At 46.6% G+C, this 27,971-nt stretch overlaps 2 protein-coding genes and 2 long non-coding RNA genes across 10 annotated transcripts in view; 2 read left to right on the forward strand and 2 right to left on the reverse strand.

The window, feature by feature from the left end:
- Positions 1-7,566, forward strand: part of EPS8 (epidermal growth factor receptor pathway substrate 8) — a 119,592-nt gene extending 112,026 nt beyond the window's left edge. For all 5 annotated transcript variants that reach the window (XM_033058028.2, XM_033058029.2, XM_033058030.2 and 2 more), the window contains 3 exons: positions 2,670-2,850; positions 3,337-3,466; positions 6,299-7,566. In XM_033058028.2, coding sequence (XP_032913919.1) covers positions 2,670-2,850; positions 3,337-3,466; positions 6,299-6,412 — 425 coding nt within the window. In that variant the 3' untranslated portion in view covers positions 6,413-7,566. The remainder of the gene's footprint in view (positions 1-2,669; positions 2,851-3,336; positions 3,467-6,298) is intronic.
- A 7,052-nt stretch (positions 7,567-14,618) lies between these two features.
- On the forward strand, positions 14,619-16,846 carry LOC116995103. The gene is made up of 2 exons (XR_004417661.1): positions 14,619-14,881; positions 14,981-16,846. It is a non-coding gene; the product is annotated as an uncharacterized LOC116995103 (long non-coding RNA).
- LOC116995104 lies at positions 14,924-23,702 on the reverse strand. 2 transcript variants are annotated; one of them, XR_006162955.1, is made up of 6 exons: positions 22,703-23,702; positions 20,015-20,177; positions 19,294-19,419; positions 19,066-19,151; positions 17,331-17,446; positions 14,924-16,431 (listed from the first exon to the last, which is right to left on the reverse strand). It is a non-coding gene; the product is annotated as an uncharacterized LOC116995104 (long non-coding RNA). The 2 variants fall into 2 exon arrangements; XR_006162956.1 differs by lacking the exon at positions 22,703-23,702 and adding an exon at positions 20,502-20,574 and having other exon boundaries at positions 20,015-20,232.
- Positions 23,703-24,666: 964 nt separating this feature from the next.
- The window catches only part of PTPRO (protein tyrosine phosphatase receptor type O), a 141,444-nt gene continuing 138,139 nt past the window's right edge, over positions 24,667-27,971 (reverse strand). For both annotated transcript variants that reach the window (XM_033057443.2, XM_033057444.2), the window contains 2 exons: positions 26,971-27,091; positions 24,667-26,035 (listed from right to left, as the gene is read on the reverse strand). In XM_033057443.2, the coding sequence (XP_032913334.1) occupies positions 26,987-27,091 (105 nt within the window). In that variant the 3' untranslated portion in view covers positions 24,667-26,035; positions 26,971-26,986. The remainder of the gene's footprint in view (positions 26,036-26,970; positions 27,092-27,971) is intronic.

Here is a 27,971-nt window from a genome sequence, read left to right on the forward strand (position 1 = left end):
TGTTTAGTCAGTAATTTCTGTCCTAAATGCACTTTAGGCAATGTAATTGCTGGGCTTAGAAATAACTGAAACATGCAGGCAGGCATTTGCTACAGCTTTTAAAGTAATAGCAGTAAAAATAATGAGCTTTTTGTAGTTCAAGAGTTCACAGCTTTTTGTATACTCTGCCTCACTGCGCTAGAAAATCCTGCTTCCACCTCGGGTCAGAAACTGGCACTGAACAAAATCCTTTCTGGGGAAGGGCTTCTTTGGCCCCTGTCCCCAGTGGATGGGAAGTGGGCTGTGTGGATAATCCTTTTGGTGGAGTCTGTGGTGACATTGCCTGGTGGAGGACAAGCTCCTGCCTCAGCTCTGAACTCAGGAAGGCTCTGGGAATTTTTCTGTATATTCACCTAATGGATGTCTGGGTAGAAATTAAATAGAATATAGAAGCAGACAAATAAACAGTTGCAAAAGGTGTGGAAAGTGAGGGTGAATTTCCTGTACACAGGTGCACAAAAATGATAATTTTATTTCTGTGGAAGGACATTGCTATAGCATGGCTGTGTCCTAGAATCCACGATGGCCCTCTCTATTCATTCTAGATGGAAAATGAGAAGATCACCCTGGCTTCAGACACAGGGCATGTGTGAGGTGTGAAGAGTTGCTGTAGAGGCTGTGGTTCACACAGAGGAGATGCTGTTACCTCCTGGAGCTCTCACTCAAGCCTGGTTCATGAGCTCCAGCACCACAAAACCCTCACAGAACAGGTGCCTCTACAAAGGTGATGGGAAAGCTGCTGGCCAAGCACCCACCTGAGCCCTGTAGAGAGCACTGCAGAACCTGCCCAAGCCCAGGGCATCCTGCTTATTTCTGATAACACATTGTACAGTGGGAAAAATCTCTTATCTAACAGCTAAATATTTGTCTCTTGATACAGTCTTAGTCTAGATTAAGCATAAGTCTTTCAAAATCTGTGTAAATAGAAGGAAGATAGCAATGTTCTGTGTCCCTTCCTGCTTGGGAAAATAGCTGGTGCAAGCTTTGATAACACTGCCTCAAGGTTTTCCTCATATAACCCCTGTCAGATCTGCACAAATCACTGAGATCGTGTCATTGGGCTTCTGATTCACCCTCAGGCTGGAGGCAGAGGAGAAAACCCTGCACAACAGGGCCTGAATGCCTCAAATATTATAGTAGAGAGACTTTTTCCACTTTCAGTCTGAGGCTGTTTTGTAAGAGAAAAAAGGAAATGGTTAAACCAATATTTTTATTCATTTTGCTGTGGTGATTATAAGAATCATCCTGGAGTCCTATGTAAAGCTTATTTTTATTTGTTTAACTGGCTAGAGATACTGATCCCTGGAGAGGTTTTGAGAGAACTCCTGGAGAGGTTTTGAGAGAATATAAAAGGAAAGTAGAGAAAGCAAAAATGTTTCTATCTTGAATGTTTTGGTTTTTTTTTTTTTCATATTGAAGTTGTGTTGTTTTCATCTGTTCCTATCAGTGTGGTGGGAGAAAAGGAACAGGTTTTGCCATCTGAGTGCATTGAGAGGGTGGTGTAGTTACTGTTTGTGCATCAAAGTGAGAAGGTTGAATAAAGATCCCTAAAAATATCTTGGCAAGGAAATCCTGAGAATTTTTGAGATTATTTGTTTGTCAGGGGATTTTTCTTGTTGTTCCAAAGTTATGGCACAGATAGTTCAACTGTGCAAAATCAGTATTTCTCTGAGACCAAAAGGTTATTTACACCTTATTGAATTCTACCTATTGTTGTGAAGTTATCCATAGAAATTTTTATAGCAATTTTAAACAGTTCTTGCTGTCATTATAATTTATCCTGTTGAAATGACTGAAAAGCATTTCAGTTTGTTGTTTGCTGATGAACAGCAACTGAACTAAATGTTTCAGGCAAATGGGTTCTGGGGAATAATGAATTCTTACAGATTCGTTTAAAATTAATAAATAAATAAACAAATCTTGCCCAATTCTTGAGCCTCTGGTAAGAGCAGCTACCTTTTTTTTAAATTCCTTTTGTTAATGCAAAGTATGACAATGATTCTGCTAAGCAGCCACTCCAGGCTTGGAGTGAATTCGAATTTCTCAAAACCCTGTCAAAATGCAATTGCTACAATAGCTCATTAGATGTAAGTTGATACGTGTCAGCAGCTGTGAATTCTTTTTGCTATGTTGACTTGCACTAAAAAGTCTAACTTTCAACTAAAAACTCTTTGTGGAAACCAGTACCTTCCCACAGTATGAACAATCTTGCAACCTTCCTCATCTTTTTCTTGTTTTACTTTTTAAACCCTCACTTCTGTTTGAGCAAAAGACACTGTGACAATTGAATAACCCTTCATTCCCATTTTATTCTACAGCTTGGCTGCTGTCACACTGCTCTGTGCCTCTCTGTGACATCCAGCTCATCTCTCCTTTCTGGGGTCTTACTTGAATTCTTTGTCTGGGGTTTTTTGTTTGTTTATTTTTGCTTTGTTCTGCAAAGAGGGGATTTGGAATATGGAAATATTCCCTGGGGAAAAAGGAGAGTAATAATTCAATCAGATCTAATGAATGAATATTTAAAGGAGGAAAAAAGAGTTTTTATGAGTTAAAGTGGCATACAAGAATTGACTGGGCTTTCATAACGCAGCCTTGAGAATGACTCCTGTGCCATCTCTTTCTCTCTCTAGGCAGGAAATCCCAGATGGAGGAGGTGCAGGATGAGCTGGTTCACAGGCTCACCATCGGCCGGAGCGCTGCCCAGAGGAAATTCCACGTGCCACGGCCAAACATCCCAGTCGTGAACATCACCTACGACTCCTCCCCTGAGGATGTGAAAGCCTGGCTGCAGTCCAAAGGGTTCAACCCTGTGTAAGTCCCAGGGCAAATGCAGCAAAGCTTCTTCACATTGTTTTCCTGTCAGGAAGTAGGATGTGGTCCAACCACTTTTTAAAGTCTGGCAGCCTCCTGAAACCAAGAGATGCCAGCTTAGAAAAATTACTATATTTATATTTATATCTAGATTTAGATTATATTTATGTTTATATTTGTATGTGTAAGCATACCTAATACATATATTAAAATACATGTCACTGTGGTTATAGATCTACAGAATCTATACATTCTATTTTATATATATAGATTATATAGGATAAATAGATATGGTGTCTATATGTTTTAACCTCTACCAAAAAGTGCACTTACATACCCAATTGACCTCAGTAGTCCTGCTGCATAAAGTTTGTTCTGAATTCAGTAGCCCTCCCCAAGGCAAGGTGTGATGAAGACAACCCATGTCACTCCCCTGGCCAGTGTAGTTTTGCTCATTTGCTGTTTGTGCCCTTGCTGTGTCCCCAGGACTGTGAACAGCCTCGGTGTGCTGACAGGGGCTCAGCTTTTCTCCCTCAATAAAGAGGAACTGAGGACTGTTTGCCCAGAGGGGTCAAGAGTCTACATCCAAATTACGGTACAGAAGTCTGCCTTGGAGGTATGGACAGCTCTTCTCACTCACCTCCTTTTGAACCTGTAGAATTAGATAACTCCTCCTGTGAGGCAGGTGGTTTTTCTGCAGTTCCCACCACAGTGATAAACATCCTTTTTATTTGGTATTAATTCATTGGAATAGCATTCATCAAAACACCAGGTGAGATCTTCCCCGCTTCTAAAGGTGTCCAAAAACATTAGAAGTAGCACTCAGGTTTAAGATGTTTTGTGGTGTAACCCGACTGCAAGAAGACAAAATCAGCCAAGAAGAGTTTGGGGAAAACAATGGGAGAGTAAAATTCCCCTTTTCTTGCTTCTTGCTTTGCACCTACTTGGGCAAATACTATTCCTGACAATTTTGGTGGTGATAAGTGAGTTTTGCTTTATCTTTATAGAGTAGATTTGATTTATAGGGCATGAGAAGTTGGTAGGGTGAGCCCACAGGTGGCCTTTCAGGTTAAACACCAGGGCACCTGCACTGAAGGGAAAACACACTGGACACTGTGGAGCAGAGTTTCTGAACCAAGGATAAAGTATTGTGTCTCTATTTATTGCTCTGCAGCAGTTTGCTTTAATTAATGAAGTATTATCTCTTAAACACATTAAGCTTGTATCCAGAGCTGTGCTAAGGACAATTCTTGCCAAATTTAAACCAGTAAAATTGGAGAGGCACCTACTGGCTTTTTTTAATTTTTAAACTTGCTGTGGCAAGTGGAGAAATTACCTAGATGTGAGAACAACCCAACTGAGAAGTTATATTCTCCACATCCTATTTAGAAGAAAATCTTGAAGAGGTTTAAAATACTTTTCTATCCTCTCCTTAAGCTGAGACTGTCTCACTTAAATGATTTTAAGCATTAAGTACCAGGCATATTTTTAAAGGCAGGCTTATGATGATGCATATTTTACACTTTACATGATCAGTGTGGATCAGAGAGCATCATTTTCTGACACTGTCAAAATTGCTTTATTCCCTTCTTCAAGCCCTATTTTCCTGCTAAAGAAAGGAAGAAATATTTTACCATTACGCTTTGGAATATAAGTCACTACATTCCAGAGCAATCCATCATTTCCTAGAGAAGAGATATTTGTATTCTTCACCTTTTTGCCAGTTATTTCAGTGGAGATGGAAGTAGCTTTGAGTGGAATTTGAAAAGCAGAATGCACTGGATCAGAGGGATCTTTTCCCCTCCGTGCTGTTACTCTGCTTGCTCCAGTTAGACCTTGCTCTGCAGGAAACTCAGAAGTCCAAACTTGTCTAATAAATGCCCTGCAAGAGTGAATGAACAGATACTTAAGATTCTAACAAGGTCATTGTTTTGGTTTTTTGTTTGTTTGTTTGTTTGTTTGTTTGGGATGGGGGGGGGGGGAAACAATTGAAATGTTTATTTCTACCTCGGTTATTTGAGGTTGAATTTCAGAATTTATGCAATTCCTGATGGCTTTGGCCTGTTGTTTGCTGAATTATGTCATCAAAGGAAGTTTCACCATCCTTTCTCTCCCTGTAATAGTATAATATATAATGCATTTCAAGCTCATCAGTCATGTTGTCATTGATGTGATCAGGAAGGCAAATTCTTTCAGCTTGGGCAGCTCAGTTATTCTCAGAAAAATACTTGTATGTGATCTCTGATATGCTGGGTATCTGCTGATGGTTTTTTTATGCATGATTCAGTAATTTGTGCTGCACTTGTTCTACACCTGAAACCAAGAGGGCAAGGACAAGATGAATTCAGACAAGTAAAGTTCTTCCCTCACTTTCAGAAAGTCACTTCTAGGCCCCCTGCTTTGCCCTTCCACTCTGGAAGAGGACAGCAAAGGTATTTTAATAGGAGGAACACTGTAGGTTATTCAGAAATGTTCTAGATTTCTGCATTTTAATGGATATAATGGGGTAAATCTATATTAAATGTTATAAAATTAATAGGATGCATTTTCAGAGTTCAGAATCAACTGCAGGATTTTCCCCTTAACAGTCCTGATTTTTTTTTTTTTAAACAAATGTCAAAAACAGCTTCTGCTTCCTTATTCAGGGGCTATTTTGGAAGCTGATTTTGAAATTTTGAAGGTCATTTCATGACCAGGTAGTACAGTAGCAGATGGGGTTTATGATCCCCTAGTTTTATTCAAAGTCATACACACTTTGGGAAGTTCTGCTCTGGTGAATAGGTGTCCTGGCCTTGCTAATAATTTCATTTATGTTGAAAAAGCAATGTTTGCAGCTGGTTCAGCACACCTGGTGTTCACTCTTAAAAGGTGAAATAAAGCCTTGTCCTCACACTGTTGCTCACATTGTGATATGATCCAATTTCTATCACTGTGCCCTAAATTTGAAACCTGTGTTTCTGAGCTGCAAATGCCTCGTGGTGAATTGTGTGAGAACCTGAGGCTGAATCCTTACTTAGGTGTTGCCTATGTAATCCCATGTGCATGTGTGGGCTTTGTGTTTACACAAATCTAAACCCATCAAGGATTTATTACCAGGTTTTTAATTTCTAAATATTATTGCCCCGATTTTTAAGCATGGAATCCTAACAAACTCATTGAACTTTAGCTCTGTTTTTAATGAAGGTATATTTTATGAACTCCTTAAATATCCAACACTTCCAGGGGGAATTCAATGTGGGAATTAAAGATGCTCAGCAGTGCCGAAAGGCAAGCTTATGCTTTTAATAGTCTGCAGATTTTTTCCTGGTATATATTTAAGGATAGCATGAATACTTTCCTCTTGGAGCTGCAAGGTGAATTTGTTCAAACAACTGTCCTAACAAAATGCTGGCAGGGGAATTTTAGTACCAGTCAAAGCCACAACTAAACTCTTCTCCTTTCTTTATAGGCTAGCAGTGGTAGTTCAGAACTGCAAGAAATTATGAGAAGACGGCAAGAAAAAATCAGTGCAGCTGCCACAGATTCAGGTGTGGAGTCCTTTGATGAAGGAAGCAGCCACTAAATGTATTTCCTCTTTTCTTTAATTCCATTGTCCATAGCATTAAACCATCCAGCTTTGCTTTAGGAAGCAGTGAGGGGGAATGTCTTATTGTGTTGTAAACGTAACTAGCCAACATCAGGAAAATTTACTGTAGCACCCACAGAAGTACCTGCTGCTGGCTCCTCATCATGACAAATCAACAGGTGAGAAATGCAGTGGAGATTCCTGGCAGGTGAAAATACTGGTACATGATTCATTTACAGCCAGAGGTGAGAGTCTTGGCTTTATGGAATTAACATGATGGACAAATTGGAGCACGTCTTTGTTGGTGATTCATCTGAAGGAAGCTGAGCCAGCAATAAAGAACCATTTGAACCCTTCAGTAATAATAAGATTCTGAATCCCTTCTCTTGCTGTAGTGTGCAATTATGTCTGTTTTGGCTCAATCTTTCTTGTCAGGCGTTTGGCTGCAGGATGTTTATTAAAGTTGTTGACTCCAGCAAATGTAGAGGAAATGTTTAGGGGATGAACAGCAGCCCAACATAGACTGAACCTTTCCTGCATTGCTCTCAAGATGTTTTATTACTAATGATGCTGTTTATAGCAAAATAATATTCTGTACATTGATTTTATCCGTATTTCACCTGTGATGAACTATAATATTGCACAAGAAGGAGTAACTAGAAAATGGTAACACAACCCAGCTCAAAGAGGTGAGGAGATCTGCTGTAGCCATGCAACAACTCACAGTACTATTTTTTTTTAATATAATGGCATTTTTTCCCTGTAACTTAACCTATCAAAAAGAACAGTGTATAATCTAGATTTCTCTGTGTGTTGATCCCAGATATCAGTTTTTCCTCATGCAAAAAGCCTTTGTAATATCCTTTGTAAATGCAATCTTTTGGAAAAGTGGATTGCTGAGGGCAAAACGGGAAAAAAAGAGAAACATCTCTTCCAGAAAATGTTATTTTTGGAGATGCAATGATTTTTGTCACAAAATGTTCTGTTTCACATGGTCATGTGATTTTATATATAATATATGTATTATATATAATATATAATATCACTTAATTTAGACAAATTTAATAATCTAGTTTGATTAAGTTTCATAGTGCCTTTTTCACATGAATCAGCTTAAAGTCTGCAATAAACAGTATTTCTTGTCTGTTAAATTCTTGTATCTTTGTGGCTACAAAGACAGTATTGAAATAAGAAAATAATCTTGATTTTTGCCATTAGTTTGCTTTTCTTCTACATACAAGGGAAAAAAATCTATTCATTTTTCACAAATGAAAAATTAAAATCTTAATAAAGGTGTTAGTGCCATTTATTGTAAATGTCCTTGCAAATACTACTTCTGTGTGGTTGGCTGTGTGTCCATGTATGTTTTTACATTTAATATACATTCTTTATGCCTGTCTGCATAAACACAGCCTTATTCAGAAATGGGTCAAGAAGTGATAATTCCCATTACCTGAAGGGATAAACGGAATCGTCTTGGGGTTTGGTTGGTTGGTTGATTTATGTCTTTTTTTCACAGTTTCTAAACTACTCATGAATGAACAACCAAGTACTCCTGGAGCTGTGTTTGCCCTTTAACCTTGGCTGAACTAACCATTATGATTTCTGTGTTACAGTCTGTGAAATCTGAATGGTGTTGAGACAAATATTTCCCTGTTTGCTGGAATTTCCTTGGTGGTTTAAAGCACTGCAGGGAGCTTCACCCTCATGCTGCTGTGCAGCTTTTGAATTTTCATTTTGCTGGCATTTCAGTAAGAAATCAAAAGGAGATCTCATTTGGGGTTCCTCAAATGAAAATAAAATGTTTTCTTCAAAATATTCCACGGTTTTAATGAAAACAATAGTAAAATGCAGTGTTTCATTCAGAATGTTTTCTCTAGGATTTAAGCAATGAGGCCTATTTTTTCAATATTAATATTTTAGAAGGATGTCATATGTCTTTGAGGAGAGAACAAATCAGTTTTTAATATGCCAAAATCAGTGCCTTATTAGACATTTGATAAGAGGGAGTAATTTACTGTTTTGCTGCCATCAATCTGCCTTTGTAACTGGGTGGAGGGAGGAGGGAGTTTTAGCAGCCTGTGTTCACTCAGCAGTTCTGCTGTGCTTTCAAAGCACAAATCTTTCAACATCAGCAAGGCATTTCTTCCCCTTTTTCAGGCTGCTTGTTCCCTTGGGACACCATGGGGACACAAACCACTGTGAAACCTCACATTTAATTCAGGAAGAACATTTCTAGGCAATAGTGATGGGTGGAGCAGTTTGCTTACCAGCTAGAAATTCAAATGTCAAAAAGGGCTTTGCTCACACAAATGGTGATCTGTGAGATTTTATACAAACTTTTATGGCTCCAAAGCATAGAATTGTATAAAAATTGGGGTTTTTTTGTATTGAGTGGGGTTGGGAAATAAGTGCATACATCCATGTGTGCAGAAATGAATGGTTTATGAAGCAGTAGAGATATTATATCCAAAATGATAATTATAATCTGAAATGTGCAGAGCTCTCAGTGTGTTCATCAGTGTTTGTGAGCTTCTCTTGTAACACCAGAAATGTGATAGTTTAAGGGAACAAACAGAAGAATCCATTAATAATAGCAAGATGATATTAAATAAATAGTGAGATGTAAAATCTTTCTAATTAGGAAACCTGTAAGTCACAGAATTTTTATTTTAATTTCGTGTGGGAGTGAAGGCATTTTGAGTTTTCAGGTCATTGACAGAAGCAAGGTATAGTGTGAATGCCCTGTTCAAGCAGGGTATTTGTTTTGGTATTGAATTTGATAAAGGAAAGGATTATGAATGGGAACACTACTTTCTGACCAAATCACCCTTTCATATGAGCCCAGCTTTTCTACCGTGTTGAACCTGGTGTCTGAACCAGCCCTGTTTAAGGATTGGTTCTGATGCAACAGAAGTATTTGAGAGAAAATACTTTTGAGATCAATCTCCCACCTCTATATAAAAGCATCAACATTATATATGAGAAGTGAAATCTGTATTGGTTCTGTGTTTAAATACTTCACAGACTTTAAATTTCTACTGCAGCTATGTCAACATTTTGCTAATAAGTGCCTTTTCCTTGCCTTTATCTTTTCCAGTTTCTGAGTTGCTTAGGTTGCAACTTTGGCCTCTAACTACTTCCTCAGTTTTCAGACCAAAATGAGTATCAGGATGTGGCTCTGTGCTTCTACTCCTTGGTAATATTTGCAGATTAAAAGAGGAGATGGGTGAAAATGGGAAGCCTTCCTAGGAGATTCCTAGCCCCCACTGGTGCCTGTCACAACAGCACTTGGACACAAGCCTCTAAAAGCTTTTGGCTTCTCGGTCGTGTTCTTAAGTTCACTTATTTTTTGCTTCCATGGCAGCACACACAAGGAGAAAACCTGCCCTGGTTTCAGGTAATGGTCACTCCCTGCTGCTTTTGCAGACATCTGGGTCAGTAGATGCTGGAAGAGCAGCAGATCAATACAGGGCATCAGAGATCTATTACCAAATCTGAAGCTTCAGACAGCTTTACAGCTGTGATGATCTGAGAGTTTTACAGATACTGGAAACAATATTAACATGAAGCATGAGTCCAAAACACTGCTCTTTTGGATTTAAACTGGAGGTGTATGATGAGGTAAAGGCACAATTATGTCGTGTCAGTGCAGGTTGAAATGCTCTGCATGAGTCTCGTGAACCACAGCATCTTCCAGACTCATTTATCATGTCTGGGAGTGCTGGGAGAGGTGGTGTCCATTGCCACATCCCCACTTACCCAGCTTTGCATACTGTGTGGGGTATTATTCTGATGGAGTTCTCATGCTAATTGACTTTGTGATTGAGTGGCTATTAAAGGAAAAATACACACCTGCTACTGTGCAAATGGAATAATTTTTGACATGCATTCAAAAACTGTCTAGTAAATTCAGGCTGCTCAGGCAGTGTCCTTTGCAACAATGTGAATTTGGCATCTTTGCAGCAATTTTGTTCCCTGTCGCATTCAGCCAAGCTTCTGTTAGAGCCAGCTCACCCTGTTTAAACGAAATATCTTGAAATACGCTTAATATGTTTATTTTTTTCATGGTTATTGGCTTTTTTTCTGGTTTGATTTGGTTTTCTTTTTTTGCCTGGCTTAAAAAAATTTAACAGATCTCCCTTTTTTCTTCTCCAGTTGAGTGTAGTGTTATCTTCTTAATTGAAAAAACATTTGCTGTAGGGAAAAACCATCTTGCCTTGTGAAAGGACAGGTAGGAAGTGTTTGAATGGCCAGTGGCACACAAATTCCCAGGAAGGGAGAGCTCTCTGCCAGGCACATGCACCTGGCCAGGCTCCTGGGGATGCTCCTGCACCCAGCTTTATTGCCAAAATAAAACTCGTCACTTTTCCTATAAATCCCAGCAAACTGGTCCCAAAGGCTTTGTCACTCAGTCTCTGCTTCCATTGGTTTGGAGGGACTTGATCCCAGTTTTTCATACCAGCAGTGCCCCTGTGCCCTTTCCCCCCACTTTTCTGTTCCAATTGTGGGAAATAATTGGGTTTTGGTTGTTCCCCCTGCAGTTCACTGCAGATCCCAAAACACCTCCAGGAGGGAAGATCATCACTTGTGCTTCCACCATCAGGTGAGAGAAGAGAGGGTCACATCCCAGGAGCCTGATTTTGGAATGTTTTATGGAACTGGCCAGTAGTTTCAACTTCCATCCCTCAGTCCACAGGGAAGTGAACCTCTGGGGAAGTTCCTACAGCTCTACTTAGTGCTTTATGAATAATGGTGATTTTCTGGAAGTAGGCTGTCCATTCTGATCCATCTTCTTCCTTCTCCCTGCAGACTTTACCTGCTGAAAGGCTCTGGTTCTCTATTTCCTTATTTCCCTGTACCACTATTTCCCTGTAAGTCTGTTTTTTCTTCTTTGTGTCTCTAACTCTATTTTACTACTTTCCCTAACCCTAACTCTCTTTTGCTTTTTCTCTCTATTTCATATTCATTCTCTCTCTTTCTCTCTGTCTGACTCCATTTCTCTCTCTGACTTTATCTCTGTTTATGTCTATTTGTCTCTAACTCTGTTTCTTTTTCACTCTTTTTCTCTCTATATTTATTTTTTCTCTCTAACTCAGTTCCTAACTTTGTTTTCCCTTCTAGCTTTAAAATTAAGAAAACAGCAGTAGAAATTTTCAGACTGCCTGCGATTAAAACAAAACAAAAACAAACAAACAAACAAACAAAAAAACCCCAAACAAAACAAAAAAACCCAAACCCACACCGAAAAACCCTACATTATTATTTCAATAAAAATATTTACACCTCAGGAGCCTTTTTCCTCTATTATTTCTCCTCTATTATTATTTCTCCTTTAATTTGCTCCGAGACTGCCGAGCGTGGGCAGGGCGGCGCAGTGCTGCCGCCGTGTGGGCACAGCCGGTACTGCAGCCACCTTCGAGCCGGCGGCCCCGCAGTGCTGCCGCCGTGTGGACATGGAGTGGTACTGCGCGTGCCCCTCCCAAGCTGGCGGCCCGGCTGCCACTCCCTTGACCTTCTTAATATGGGGGTAGAAAGGGCGGGGGAAAAAAAGGACCCCAGTGCGTCTTGTGGACTGCCTGTACGCGACCTGGACACCAATCCCTCCCCCCGTACGAATTTTTCGTGGCGTTTCCAAGAGTGCAGATACGGGCTGTGCGCTCAGCGGTGCTGCGGGCGCGCGGGAGTCGGGCAGGCGCCGACAGCAGCGGCGAGGACGCCCGCCTCTCTCTGCCGGGGTCCTGTGCGGCCGGAATCCTGAGCATGGCGGCAGTTCCACATGGCAGGGTACGGGCCCGCGGTCGCTTCCGTCATCTTGAGAGGGGCACGTGCAGTACCGCGCTGTGCCCACACGGCGGCAGCCCTGAGAGAGCGCAGGCCCGGGGGTGCCTGCAGTACCGCGCTGTGCCCACACGGCGGCAGCACTGCCGCCCTGCCCGCCCTTGGCCGCAGCGGCGCGGAGCCCGGTGCGCTCCCGATCTGCCGTGAGCAGAGCAGAGAACAGCATCGCTGCCCGGCTGGGTGGGAAACCCGAGCGCAATTCCTGGGAGACATCGAGGGCACGGGGAGCTGAGCTTGTGGCAGCGGGAACTGGGTGAGGAGGGGAGAGGGGAGATCCTCCAGGATCGCCTGAGGACAGCTCTGCTGGGTTCGGGTATCCCTGCCCCCAAGACTGATCCCGCTTGAAGGGCACTGGAGGAAGCAGCGGGATGTGCGGGGGGCTGTGCTGGAACCCCCCAGCCCCGGTCAGGAATGAGGGGCAGTGCCAGCACCACAGGGACCCGGCCGGACCCGCAGTGCTTCCCCATTGTCTCCTGTGGTGCTCAGCACCTGGCGTTTCATTGGAGTCCCGCGGGCTGAAAACCCCACGGGACAACTGGAATCAGAGCAGATCACACAGAAGCCACTCCAGCCTTGCAAAGGAGCTGTTCCACAGCTTTATTTTTCTCTGTGCGTTTTTAATTCAAAGCAGAAAACGCTGCCCGCCCTTCCTAGCCCCACTCCCCCCAGTATCCTTTATTTTTAGGGTTTCTCTATGAGAACTCTGGTTACCCTGGGTAAGAAATTCCCCCCCAGCCGCAGGGGGACCGGCGGGGCTCGAGCTGTCCCGGACCAGGGACCGGCGGGGCTGGGGCTGTCCCGGACCAGGGACCGGCGGGGCTGGGGCTGTCCCGGACCAGGGACCGGCGGGGCTGGGGCTGTCCCGGACCAGGGACCGGCGGGGCTGGGGCTGTCCCGGACCAGGGACCGGCGGGGCTGGGGCTGTCCCGGACCAGGGACCGGCGGGGCTGGGGCTGTCCCGGACCGGGACCGGCGGGGCCGCAGGCAGAGGACCCCAGCGGGTGCGGGCAGGACCCGGAGCGGGGAGCAGCCCCGGTTCGGCCCAAGGGAGAGGGCCCGGGCCACGAGCGATGGTCAGGCCGAGGAGCCGGGCCGGGCTCGGGCTGGAACCGGGACTCTATGAGACGGGGCCTGGAGGTACCGAGGACGGGACCAGGCGGTACCGCAGCGGTGATTCAGGGGTGGTACTGGGGGCGGGCCCGGCTCGGGTACGCGAGGCCCCAGTGCGGCTGCGCGGGGCAGGGCCGAGGTGATTTAATCCCCGGAAGTCGCTGGGCCCGCCATGTACTCAGGCTGAGCTCGGTGCCCATGCGGGGATGCTGTCGGGCTCCGCACAGAAAAACAGGACGGACTTTGGCTTCCCCTTTTCTCCAGACCTCTCCCCCTCCTTCCTCTTCTTCGTGTTCTCCTTCTTTCTCTTCCTTTCCCCCCTTTCCCCTCCTGCTCCCCTCTCTACCTTTCCTTCCTCCTCGCCGTGTTCCTGTTATTTCTCCCCCAAACTCTCTCCTCTCCCCCAAACCTCCCCCCCATTTTTCCCCTCCTGTCTCTACCTCGTACCCCTTTCTATTCCTCCTCCCGTGTCCACCGTCCCTCTCCCCCCCGCCCGGCTGTTCTCTTCCCCTGTCGTTTCCCTCCGCAGCCCATCCCTGCTGTCCCTCTTCTCTGTCCCCTCTCCTCTGTCCCCTCTCCCTTTGTTCCCCCGCAGCCGCGGGGTTCGGAGTGCCGGATAATAAAGGCCAGAGAGCCCAAGCCGGCGCCCCTCGTGGGATCCCCACACAACACTGCCCTACACTGCCGGGGGTCCGGTTGTCCCCACATCACACTGGGGGGGCGGGCTGGGGGTCGGGGGGCTTTAGGATGGACCCCCTCACTAGGAGGGGGTCCTGGGGAGGGGTGGTGGGGGGCCGGGGTGGGAGGGGAGGGGTCAATCCGCCTTGCCCCTTCTACCCCATGCCCTCCCCGGACGGGTCCCGCTCCCTGGGCCTGTCCCCAGGTCCCCTTCCCCAGACGGGGCGCCGGGGGGAGGGAGGTGGGTGGGTGGGTGGGGGAAAGTAGAAGTGGGCACTTCACTCTGAACCGTGAAAACACACACGCAGAAAAATCGCCAGACAAACGAACGGCCCCTCCCATCCTGCCCGCCCCCGGGATGGGACCGGGACCGGGCTTACCGCGGGCAGCCGGAGCCGCTCCGGGACGGGCGCTGGGCCGAGCCCGACGCTGCCGCTCCTGCTCTGGCCGCAGCGGGCGTGGGACTCCGGGCACGATCCCTCCTCTGCCGCAGGGAGCCGGGGCTCTGCCGGTAACTGTGCCCGAGAGAACGGCGGCGAAATCTACTCGTGCGGACGCTGGATCGCCGCTGGAACCGGCCGGGACACCGGGACTGCCGTGCCAGCCCTGGCACCCTGAATCCCGCCGCTCCCATCCCGCGGTACCGCCTGCACCCCGCGGGTGTGCGGAGCCCCCGCAGCCCCCAGCGGAGAGCAGCGCCGGGCTCCCGTTCCCCGGGTCCGCACAGCCGCGGGGCTCCTGCCCACCGCACCCCTGTGGGACGAGCGGGGCTGGAGCACGGCAGGAGCCGCTCGGCTGGGCACGGTTCCACTCGGGCTGCTTCTTCAGCACCGCCGGGTGAGATACTGCCCCCCTCCCTCACAATACAAAAAAGCTCTGTAAGGGCAAAACCTCGTTTACTGAAACTCAGCTGAGAGTTTTCTTCTTTATTTTCAGATCACAGGATCTATTGGGGTCCAATCGACCAAACCAATCTCTGGGTCACAAGTATGCACCTCGCAAGGAGGAGAATCCCGAGCACCAGCAAAGGAACTGCAGCTCCTTCTTTTCTGCTGAAGCTGCTTTACACACCAGCCCCTGCTATGGCTGTAAGGTAGAACTGGCTGGCAGCCAACACAACAGCACCAAACTCTTCCCATAACCCTGATTTTCCTGCCCTTTCCAGGAATTACTCAGCAGCTGTTAATGTACTCTTGCAATGTCTTTTTTCAGGGAGACATGAGTAGGACAAGTCCTGAGGCTGTCCTTGCTGCATGACCAAAATTCTCCTGGAGAGTGGCAGGGGGCATTTCCTGCAGGTGAGTGTTGCTAAAATGATGGTAGCTGCTGAAGCTGGGGCTGCTTTTGTGGCCCAGAGCTGCACAAAGGCTTCTCAGTGTCCCCTGCTCACTGCCAGCAACGTTCCTTGGTGTTAGTTGTCTCAGCTGGCAGGGAATGTGGGGTAGGAGGAGGCCGGGAGCCCCTGGAAGGCAACCAGCACCTCTTGTCCTTGGGCTCTGCGGTGTCCTGCCTGTGCCAAACACACCCCAGGGATGGGCGCTGGGGTGCCCGGGCAGCGCTGGCACGGACACAGCTCAACGGCTGCCTGCGGCTGCTGGGCCAGGGGCTGCTCTGAACAGGCACTTGGAGATGCTTCAGCCTGGACAGAAGCCAGGGACACCCTAAGAACACCCCAAAGAACAGCTGGAATTCCCTGGTGATGGCAGCACAGGCTGCCTGCAGAGGGTCTCAGGCAGCAATTCCTGGTTCTGACTTTCCAGAGCTCCCACACAGCTGCCAGGTATGTCCTGGCCACCCCAAATCCCTTCCCTTCCAGCCTGAGGCCATCACCCAGCAGCAGCATTAAAGCCAAGGCAATCTTCTGTTAGAGATACTAAATCCCAAGCAGCAGCCTGCAGAGATGACCGAAAATCAAAGGTGTGGGTGGGATGAAGTTTTGTTTGGGTGAAGGTGGGAGTTTTCCAGGGAGCCAGCTGGAAGTGCAGAAGGGATGGAAAGCTTTTGCAGGTGGGTCCCACTGGGGGTGTGCTGAAGGCAGAGATGTGCACCCCTTTCCTGAGGTCACTGCTGAGGCCCTGAAAGGAACTGAACTTCTGCAGGGAGAGATGTCCTCCTATGTGCACGGGGCTGCCCTGGAATGGGCCGGGAGCGCCTCCACCCCTGCCTTCTCCTGCTTGAAAACATCACCTGGAGCCCTTGCTCAGGGGGTTGAATCAGCTGAATTCCAGGCAACTCTGTCCAGGGCCCTCAGGCACATGGGTGGCGCTGGGGGATGTGGATTTCAAACAATAAACTCTTTGGAATATTCACCTGTCCCTGTCCGGATGCTGCTGAGCTTCCTTGGAATCTCTGCCCGTTCCTGGCACAGCTGGTGTTCAAGGGCAGCTCTGCATGGGAATAACCACAATCCATGCGGCACTGTGAGGTTATGGCAGCAGGAATGGAGCAGGGAATTTGGGGCTATGGGATAATTCATGGGAAGTAGCAAAGCTGACAGGGAACCCCAAATCTGGGCACTGCACAAAGAACAATCTTTGTGCTGCCCTGTCAGCTCAAGCCCCTGGGCTGCGAAGTTTTGGGAGTCAAAGGTATGGAATTACACAAATCACAGCAATTGAGCTGTGATACCCAGAGGGACAATCCAAGTCCCAAACAATTCCTCCACAATTCACTCTGGGGGAAAACACCCTGTGCCTGCCAGGAGCTCTGACTCTGCTTTTCCTACCAGCTCCTGAGCAGTGTCAGGGCCACCATGAGAGCTTTAAAATCCAGATAAACCCCAAATCCCACACACTGATAAAACCAAATGAAGAATTACACTGTTGTCATCAACAGCTCATAACTCTGTTATGAATACTGTGACAACAATGTAATGGATTCCCAGGAACCTCACTGATGCTCTTGGTTTCATTTTTATGTATGTTTAATCCCTCATTTGGCAGCTTGTAAAACTTACCTGGGAATTCAGAGGTCAAGCAGAATCGACCTTGGATTGATGTTCACCTCTGCTCCTACTCTGTGCAAACACAACTGGTGCCAAGGCGAGTGAACTCATCACCTCAGCTTTTCCCCTCAAAATATCCCTGCCTTATTTTCCTGTAGATGAACTCAGATCCACTCGCTTCACTTACCTCAGCAATCCCCTCAAAAATGGCACCTCACTGCCCTTGACATCCCCTCACATGTTCCTACACAAACACTGCTCACAATTCAGCCAACTAAAATCGAGAGCAAATGCTGGTTGGGCTTTAAGAACTTGAAATAACTTGGAAGCACAAGAAATCACCTTTTTCTTCTGCTTTGTTTTCTTTCAGATGCTGGACTTGTCTCTGTGGATGTGTGCTGAGCTCTCACTGCAGGGGACTGCCAGGCCTGAATGGCTGTGAGTTTGTGTTCTTCTCCCTGGGGAATTAGAAATTATTATTCATTAGACCACAGAAATGTTTTCTGAAACCTTTAACCTTTCCTCCTCTTTGCTGGGTACATCTTCTCTTTCTGCCTTTGAATTTACAGCTGTTCCCTGATGTCATTTCCCCTGCCTCACTTCTGTGCAGCTCCTAGCTGGGAAAAACTGGGATAACTTAGGGGGACAGAGGGAAGATTATTAGCTGGATTTTTCTAAAATTTCTAATTACAGTAATTTCACGAATACAAGCCACACTGTTTTGACCAAAATTTTGCTCCCATACCGGGAATGCGGCTAATATTCAGGTGCAGCCAATATGTGAATAATTTTCTGACATTTTCAACCCTGGGAGTGCAAACCAAGTCAGTGCAAACTGCAAAGTCGAGCTCCTGCCAGTAAAACCCTGCATTTACGCGGTTGTTACAAATTGGCTACTCTGTTGCGCGGCGAGTGGAGCTGCTCTGTGCAGGCAGCACAGGGGGTGGGGAAGGCGGGGCAGCTCCCTCCTGCTGGCCCCGCGGCTCGGGGGAAGGCGGGCAGCTCTCTCCTGCTTGGCCCTGCGGCTCGGAGGAGGCAGGGGCTCTCTCCTGCTGGCCCCGTGGCTTGGAGGAGGCAGGGGCTCTCTCCTGCTGGCCCCGCGGCTCAGGGGGCTCCCATCCCCGCGTGCCGCCGCAGGAGCTGAGCAGGTCCATCCCCAGCTCCCATCGCCGCCGCAGGTGCCGACGGGCTCTGTGCCCCCCCTGCCGCCGTGGGGCAGCGCTGGGCCGGGGTGACCGAGCCCAGTGGTGGCGGCGGCCGGCCCTGAGCAACCTCGCCGAGCTGGGCCACCCAGCCCTGTCGGCAGCCTTGAGCCCTCATGGCCCGAGCCGAGCCAAGCCAGTAAACCCCGCCCTGCCACAATTCTGTTACTATTTGGCAACTTTGTTGCAAGCAGGTCCTCGCTGTGAACACAGAGTGGCTTATACTCGGGTGCGGCTTATTTGTGGACAAAAAACAAAATGTTTGCCAACACCCGGCGATGCGGCTTATACTCAGTGCGGCTTGTATTCGTGAATTTACTGTACACTGAAAGGATTTCCAGTTCCCCAGTGAGAAAAGCACAAACTCGCAGCCATTCAGGCCTCAGTCACTGAGGGAAATCTGACGCAGTATTAATGAGTAACATTTGCTGAGAGCAATCATCACCCCAGTCCTCCAGCCTTGGCAAATTTTTGCAGTGAATGGACCCAAGATCTAACGCTTAACCTAAATTTCTGTCAGCTTTTGTTAGAAAGATACTGGACAGGAAATCATACAACAGGCTTTAAAAACTACACACAGAATAACAGGCTCAGACCAAACCCAGCCATCCCCATCACTGCTCCACTCCAATTTTGGGAGAAATCTCCATAGAGTTGATAAATCCTCTCCTTCCATGCCATTCAGTCCTTTGCTGCACATCCCCAGAGAGGATTTACTCCACCTTTTGTTCCTGACAGCACCTCTCTCTCCAGCACAAATCCCACTTGGCACAGACACAGAGGGAGCAGACCTAAGGCAATGGTTCCAGCAGCAGCTGCAATTCTGAGCTCCCTGTTCCCTGGATTGCTCATCCCAGCAGTTTTGGCAATCTCACCTCAGCCTGGACTCTCTGTCCTCGGAGGGAAACTCAGCCTGATGGGACAGGGCTCTGGCACGCCATTTCCTCTTGTTCCTGCTGACCTGGAAAGCCACAGGTAAATGCAGTCCTCACATCTTGCAGCCCTGAACACCAGGAGAGCTGGAGTTTCACCCAGATCCCAGATTTCCCAGGCAGTTAATCCCAGCAGGGAGGAAAAGAGGAACCCTGCATCCTCTGACTTACCCCACAGCAGGGGCAGGAGCAGGAGCCCTCCAGGGTAGAGCCCTGGTGCTGAAGCCTCTTGGCTTTGGCTGCTCAAACACCACAGATCTGGGCAAAGACAGGAGAAGTGTAATGATTTTTCCTGTCCTGAAAGAGAGGAGGAAAAGAAAATTATGTCCACTGCATAAGTCAAAGGATCCCAGCTTCCACACCTTGTGCTCTGATTTCTCACTCTGGGGTTTTATCCATGACAGGTGACATCAATTCAGAGTGTCTTTTTCCAGCATTTTCATTCCTAACTATTTCAGACATTACAAGGAAGCAGAACACTGGCACACCAGGGCTAAGAGCAGGGGAAGTGTGGGGGGAGCTGGAGAAGTGAAGGAGCAGGCATTTTCTTGTTCAGATTCATCAGTGCTGGGAACTTGGAGAACAGGTGGTGCTGCATGCACCAAGGACAGAATGCCCATGGCTTGGTTGTTTTCCTTTGCTCATAACCCTGGGCTTCAGCCCCTCCCCAGAGGAGCAGAGAATTCCTCCAGGGTAAGGGGGACTCTGGTCCCACTCCAGGGATGTGTCCAGTAAAGGAGGGGAGCTGTTGAGAGGGCCTGAGCACAAAAATCAAGCCCCACAAACACTGCAATGAGCTCCGTGAGCTGCACCACCAAGTGTTCACAGCAGGCAGAGGCAGGAGGTGCAAGCAGGACCGAGAAGTACCACTGCACTTGGTGTTTGTGCTTACCTGTGTTTTTGTTTTGATTCCCTTCACAGCTGCTCTTCTGCCAAGGTTAGTTCCATTTTCAGAAGGCTGTCTCCCCTGTAGTCAAGGCTGGAAATCCTCACTTAGCATTTCCAGGTGACATCTGGATTTGCCAGGAAGCGGGTGCACACTCAGATGAGCATTTCTGTGACAAGTCAGTCAGAAATCATGGAATCAGAAACTTGCTCCTCACTGCCCCACTTGGAGATACATTAAAAAGCCATCAAAAACAACCACCACAGAACAACCCACAAAAGAAAGAGCTTAGTTCAGCTTCATCTTAATATTCTGCCCAGCGATGGAGAGAAAGGAGGAAAACTGTTCTTGCAATTCTGCACCAAGCAGTTTGAAACAGCCAATAGTGCCCTCCCCTGTAGCTGTGGCAGCTTCCCTCCTTCCTTCAGCCTTGCCCTGACTTCTGAGGGGCCAGAGGTACCCCACACACAACCCAAAAAGGATCAGCACTCACCCCCACTGGAAGTACAGACATCTTCATGGTCCATCTTTGGCCAAACAAACCCCAGGATGTTTTTGCTTTCCTGACAGACTTGGCCAATTACATTTACATTTATCAAGACTACAGACCCTGTATGGCTCTGGGGTCAGAGCCCCTCTGGCACAGGAACCTGAGAGAAAATTTGAGGAAAGAATCCAGGAGCAAATTGCAATCCCAGCTATGCAATGAAGGCCTGCTTCTGGCAGGTTCCTTGTGGCTTTTGGGGCACAAGAAAAGCCTTTAAATCATAAAACCATTATTGTAAACTCCACATCGAACACTTGGCTTGATAGCACTTAATGTTACAGACACAGAAGTGCTTTGAGGTTTGGCATTTCCACACAAACACATTAAAAGAATTAAGTGTGGAGTCCTTCAGCTCAGTTCCTCCAATCTTATTTTGGTGGTATCACTTGACATACCAAAATCAACAGCAATACTTTAAAAAATGAAAAGCTACTTGCTCCCCCTTCTTCTCAAGTTTCCAGTTTAAGAGTCCTTTTAAGAGCAGGTTGAAGAACAAGAAGAAAAGCCCAAGACCTACTATCAGCTAGTGCACCCATCACCCATTTTCCATAGATTTTCATTCTCTAACAAAATTAATTTGTATGTGTAAGAACCCTTCCAGTAGGAGCAGGTGTTGAGCCCACACCTTGTAGGCCAAGGATCAGAGGAGGAGTGGCACAGAGGGATCCAAAAGTGCCCAAGAGAGGTCCAAGTTCACTGTGTTTGGGCAGGACTATTTGAAACCAAAGCACTCTGCAGCTGCGCCAAGTCTGGAGTTCACAGAAACAAAACCATCTCCCCTCCTGGCTCGTTTTCTGCCTTCTCTCATGGAGGGAGAATCACATCATGCAATCACAATAGATAAGATGGTAACACCAGTCCCGTGCCCCCAGGATTGCTGGTACCAGGGTTCATTCCCTCCTCTGGCTGACAGAACTTAAACCCAGGTGTTGTGGGATTTAAGGAGCAAAGCCCAGCTTTGCTGCTTGCTGTTCCACTCCCTCCCATGTTTGTAGAGCAGGAAGATTGCTGGGTTCCATATTACATCCCAAAGCAGCAGCCCTGGGAGTACTGCTGGAAGCCAGGACACCCTCCCCTTCTCAGACACCAACCTGACTCATCAGCCTCACTCTCCTCCAAGGGCAGAAAACCCACAAACCAGTAAAAACATGGGTATTTTACACCAACCAGGACCCATTTCAGAGGTCAAATATCCCACACTGTGTTCCTGAGCATTCCCAAGGCTTTTTGACAAGGAAGCAAAACTTCACACATGAAGGAGCATTTAGCTGATAACATCTTCCATAAAACTTCCCACATGAAAGCTCAGAGGTTTGTAACATCCTCGGTAGCACATAGCATATAAAGTATCAGGTCCCGGTACAAGGGCCACAGCAGAACCTCCTGCACAAAGGGCCATTTCCCTTGTAACAACATCCTCAGTAAAACGTCCCAGATGAAGGACCAGGTCCAGTGTGACACCAACCTCCGTGCAGCAGTAAGCACAGTCTTTATCTGCAGCTCACAGGATCAACGCCTGCAGCAGCCCCGGGAAGAAAAACACGGGATTTTGGAGAATCAGGGAATGGAGGAGCTGTGCTGTCCCAGCTCTGCCTCCTCTGCCAGCAGCAGGGGAGATGCAGCTCTCAGTCATGAGATAACTTCAGTTCAACCTCCCAGAATCATCTGGCAACGCTTACTATGAACCCCAAGGTCCCAGTGCACCATCTATGTGTTATCCCAGGAAGTTCAGTTGGTCTTTGTGGGACAAAACCTGTTGTGGGCCCAAGACTCTAATCCTGGTTACCTGAACCGTCCAGCTGTAGGATCAGTGTTCTAAACAAACATTGGATCCTTAAAGGCAGAGTCTGTGAAACCCAAGGGGAGAGAAAGGCTCAAAAGGCAGCCCCTGATGCTGCCTCCAGCTCCTGCTGCTGCAGACATTGCCCAGGACTTGGTACAGATGGGATTGAGCCTTTGCACAGCTCCACAAACCCAAGAGACTGATGGAAATAAACCAAATGATTGATTTAAAAGGACACTGATGAGGCTGAAAGCCCCACCCCAGGAGCTGGAATTGCTGGTGCAGTGCACAAGGTCTGAAGGAACACGGCAGCTGTGACATTAAAGCCAGCAAAAACAATGACCAAATAGAAACAGAACCTTACCTGGTTCGATGTCCCCATCTCTGGCTCCTCCTCACGGGGGTTCCCTGCTCCAGGGAGGAATCTGCACACAGCCCCCGAGACCTGGGCTAAGACGCTGTCCCTACCAGCAGAGGACAAGGGGTTAACAAAGCTTCTGGACACATTCTGGCCTCAGAGTGGTTAGACAAAACATCCATCAACGTGGATCTTTAATAAGGACAGCTTGTACCTAGGCTTGCAATAGACTTTTGTGTGCTATTTCCTCAAAGTCTCTGTTTCAATACGCTTTGATATTAGAAGTGTTTAAACAAGGTTTACCATGAGCTCTGCACCCTGCCACGCTCCAAGCCCTAAGGAAGAGCGAGATACCCTCACACTCATCCAGGCTGAGGCAGCTCTCGTGTAGGGAGGGAGATGCAGACAAACATTTCAAAATCACCCCTGCCCTGACGGTGTCCAGACCTGGGAAAACGCTGTTCCCACCACCCTCCTGGGATTCCCTCCCTGCCACTTTGCTTCCAGCTTGGAAAGGTTTCTCTTGGGGGTATTTCAGCATCACAAAGGGCTTTTCCAACCTCAAGGATTCCATGGGATGCCCAGTGAGTGACCCAGTAGCACGCACAGATTATCCTGCCATGAGCCAGAGCACTCCAGGGCATCCTTGGAACAGTGCAGAGAGCAGGACAAAGACACAGCTGCACCACTGATCCTGCTGCGTGCTTTCCCAGTGGGGCATGAACAGCATTTCCTCCCGATCCCAAGAGCTCCAAGGAAAAGAAATCCCTGTGAAGGTGGCACTGAAAATGCCAAGACTCCTGCCCCAGAACCACAGCCCAGCAGCTTTCTGTGGGAAAGGGAATTATTTGTGCAGTTCAGAAGCTAAAGCATTCCCTTAGGAACATGAAGGTTCTCATGCCCATTCTGTGGTCCCATTTGTCATTTAAGCATTTTTCAGGACAGGTTAAATCAGAATGAGGTGACTCGGTGCCAGCACAGCATTAGAGAGGGGACAGCAGGAGAGACTCACCAGGCAATATTCCCTGCAGACGCTCCATTGCCAGCGCTCCAGCTGCAGTATCCTCATTGCTCAGTGCTCTTTCCAGGACTCCCATGGGGAAAAGGATGGCTGTTTCCAGATGCAAATCCCCAAGGTATCACTGATCACAACCACTACTCCTCTGCCCACCTCTGCTCCATCCTTTACCCCTTATACAGCCACAGCCCCATCCAGGACACAAAAGGAGGCTCCCAGGTGCCTCCAGAGACCCAAATCATTCCAGCTGGGTCAGGAAACAAATATAAATGAACTCGTCCCTTTTGGGGTAAAAAATTGTCTTTGTCCTCATTCCCTCTTCTGTCTCCTGTTCCTGTTTCCTAAGGAAAACACACAGGTGGGCTCAGGGGGAAAATGTAAAAAAAAAAAAAAAAAAAAAGAAACACAAAACAAAAATAATGTGCACCATTGAGGCCTTTCTTGTTACCAGCTAGCTCCCTGAAACAGGAGAGAGAGACAAATCCCTTTTGCATCCACCTTGTGCAGTCCTGCTCTAGGACTGGGATTAGTGGAAACAGTAGATGTAGCATTAGACTCCTAGAAACAGAAGGGTGGGCGAATGCACATCACACCCATTTAGTAATCAGAGGTGGGGGCCTGTTTAGCACCCCTCACAAAGACCTGTTTTATCTGAGAATTATGCTAAGTCTATGCAGCTTTGCACAATTATACATGGGGCAGTTTGAAGTTTTCCACTGCAACCAATACCATGATGAAGTAGTTATCAAATAAGTATGCACCTATTTACCTGTTACTGGAATACTTTCTAAAGAAAAAAGCGAAAGGAATATCAGCTGAAGGAGATTTTCAGGCTCCTGAGAGCAGCTGAGCTACACTGTGTTGCCCTGCCAGATGATTGCAGACCCAGGAATGAAATAAAAAGCATATCCAGGTGTGTTTGTTGTTTTGCTGACAGTGACTTCTCCACAGGTAAGCAATCCAGTGTGTTTACTTCCAGTTCAAGTCTGCTTTGTTTACATTGAGTACCATTGCTGCTAACTTCCAATGAGGTGACACAAAGCAACAGGCTACAAAAAATGCCATCAAACATCCATTCTGACAGCATCCATGTCACAATACACAATGATGTACCAGCATTATACAAAGACCAAAAAAAAAAATATATATAGCTAATTATTTTGACTAGAACTGAAATAGACAGCGAAAAAGAAAAGAGCCCCCCGCCCTGCCCCCAAAGGCCCTGCAGGAATCCATACTGACATTTTGGCAGCGTTGTAGCAACAAATTGATAACCAGCCCTTCACATGCCAAAACCTTGAATTCAAAACATTGTAAATTCCTGGTCCAGGAAAAATAGTTACATCTATTAAAGCACTTTTTGTGGTTTTTTTTTTTTCTTTCCACCCCTCCAACCTGAACCAGCTTCACATTTTCACACAGGGTTAATAATTACTAAAAATAATAAATGAGTGAGGGGTATAGGCACCATAGACTGCTCAGACAGTTAAATGCTATAGTAAATAAGCTAAGATATCCCAGCTTAAAACTCAGTTGCCCTGTGATTAGATCCACCTAAAACAAGAGCCTGATGAGTGGCATTACTGAAAAAAGGTTGGCAAAAAAAGAGCAATCCCTCTGCTTAGTTAGTGGCAGCCCAATCAAGAACCAAACCCACCCCTTCTCTCAGCTGCCTTTTCCAGCTTTCTGCTTGTCAGTTCATTCCTCAGGTCTCGTGCTCCCCCCAGGCCCCACGTACATCAGTGCTGTAAGGAAACAGTCAAATCCATGGACCCAGCAACCCCCCCACCCTCCCAGCCCCTTTTCACAATCTCCAGATTTTCTTCATGTATGTTCATGCCTCGCTATTCACTAATGAGGTATTATTAGTTACTAACAATGCCTGCTCTCCTAGGGGCAGACAGTGACACATGAAGAAAGCTCTTCAGTCAACCATTAAAAAAATATTGCACTTACTTTAACCTTAAGCCCAACCTGCACAAAAAAAAAAAAATTATGAAAGAAATTAACCAAAAGTACCAAACAGAACCCCAACACTCTGGAGCAATCTATCTTATGCACATATAGTGTCTTTTCCTTCATGTTGTTTAGCTGAATTTGGTCCAGTGTTTAAAAAAAAGTCCAGAAATCAAACAGTTCAAAAGACACCGCAGGCTCGTTAAGGCTTTGTCTCCCCAGTGCTTCAGAAAGGTAAAAGTTTTTTCCCTCATTGTCCATGCACTGCAGAGCAGTGGTCTCTCATGGCACAACACCTGCCCATCCAAACCATCAACAGAAAAAAATCAGAAGCAAGGGAAGATGGGTGTGCTTCATGGTCTCACCTGCAACCAAACAAACAGAATGCTTTAGAGAGAAGAAAAGGAAATAAAGGCAGTTTTTAGCATTTGTTTTACTGACCCTCCACACAGGCTGGACTCAGATTAGACAGCAACCTACCTCAACAAGAGGAACAGGGAGGCAAACTGGGATTGCTTGACAGGGATGATGCACACAGGGGTTAATAAAAGCACAATTGCAACACCACAGACACACAGCAGACATGGCTGCAGGTGTTGGAAAGCAGCTTGTGTCAAAGTCTGCAGCCTCCTGCTCCACCCAAAAGAGAATATTAAGGTTATTGGCTGGGTTATTGCTGCCACCTAATGAACCAAAGTGTAGTAGCTTAAAGAGCAGTGACACACAGCTTGTCCCCACCAGCAAACCTCATGGTCACAGCAATTTGTTCTGCTCAGGCACCGTGGTCAGTGGGAAAGGCAGACCAGCCCTTCACTTATGCTGCTGGTGGCACCACTTTGAGAGCTTGCTAGTTCTATGATTTTAGATTTACGAAAAAATTTCCCACTGTTTCATGCCAGAGCTTTTTGGCCACCAACTCACTCTCCAGCAGAGCATCCCCAAGCCTCTGCTGGCCTTGGTAACCAGGCAAAATTCTGATTTTGAGAATGACTGAAGATATTGAAATTCTCCCTCCTGTCAGCTTTGCAAGGCACGTTAGGACAAGTGTCAGGGAATGGTTAGATGGCTCCTCAAGAGTCTGGATTCCCTTTAGCTTTATTATAAAAATAATTTCAAACACGAGTGAGCTCATATATTCTTACAGTGCCATGGAAAGGGTAGCAGATTATTTGCAGCAAGAGGCAAAATGGATTTTTCCCTCACTCTCCGTGAGAACATAGAAGAGGAATAAGAAAAGCCCCAAACTGCCAGCAAAGCTTCTACAGTGGGCATGGCACAGGGCCAGGCTGGCCTGACTTACCACCTGTGACTCTGAACTAGGACTTGCTGACGTTCTCATATATGACATCACTGATGCAGAACTGCTGCTTCTTCTTTTGCCACATCAGCTGCACGCACTGGTGAATAAAAATGTACTGTTCCTAGAAGAAAAGACCAAATAAATGGGCTTGTATATAAAATAAATACATTTTTTGCACGTCAGAAAGCATGACAAAAACCCAACTGGTGAAACAGTTGGATGGCTCACAGTAACAGCATGCACAGCTCCATGTCTCCCACCTCAGCCCCTTACAATGCACAGGGAGTTATCAGCTCCCAAAGTAATAATCCACAATTGTTACAGACAGCAAAGGGAAACATGAAATCTACCTGACACCATAATCACTTATTAATAACCTGAATGATGACAGAAGAGTTGAATCTGAGTTCAAGTTGGTCTACTTGACAGTTCCTAAAAATAAATTAATTCCAAGAAAGATATCTGAATGCTCTATGTGCAACAAATTGCACCCATACCACATATGCACCTAAAATTTTTTAATGAGGTTCACATTCCTTAGTGTTTGACTTCTTTATCAATAAAAAGAAAACCCCAATTTTGTTCACAGAACAGTTAATTTGGAGAGACTGGTTTCAATTCAGGATATTCCCCTTCTTAACCCTGTTTTGGGCCAGTGTCATTTGGTGTTTTAAACTGCTCATTGAGACACTGCCAAGTTTCCAGCATACAAGACAGTATGAACTCAGGTGAGCTGTCAGTGGTTTCAGATTTTGTAAGGAAAAAATCTTTGGTGGCCTCTGTGACCAAGTGTCAGTGTCACCTGGTGACCTCTGAGGCCAGGCTTGGCCACTGCCTGTAGCAGCAGGAGCTCAGTAACTGCCCTTAACATCAGCCCCAGGCAGGCAATGTGGTTCTACATGAAAAACAAAAACAAAAACAAAAACAAAAAACAAAAACAAAACAAAAAAACCACCCAACAACAACAAAAAAACCAAAACCAAACCAAACCAAAACAAACC

The sequence above is a fragment of the Catharus ustulatus genome, chromosome 4, assembly GCF_009819885.2.
Source record: "Catharus ustulatus isolate bCatUst1 chromosome 4, bCatUst1.pri.v2, whole genome shotgun sequence".
NCBI classification, from domain to species: Eukaryota; Metazoa; Chordata; class Aves; order Passeriformes; family Turdidae; genus Catharus; species Catharus ustulatus.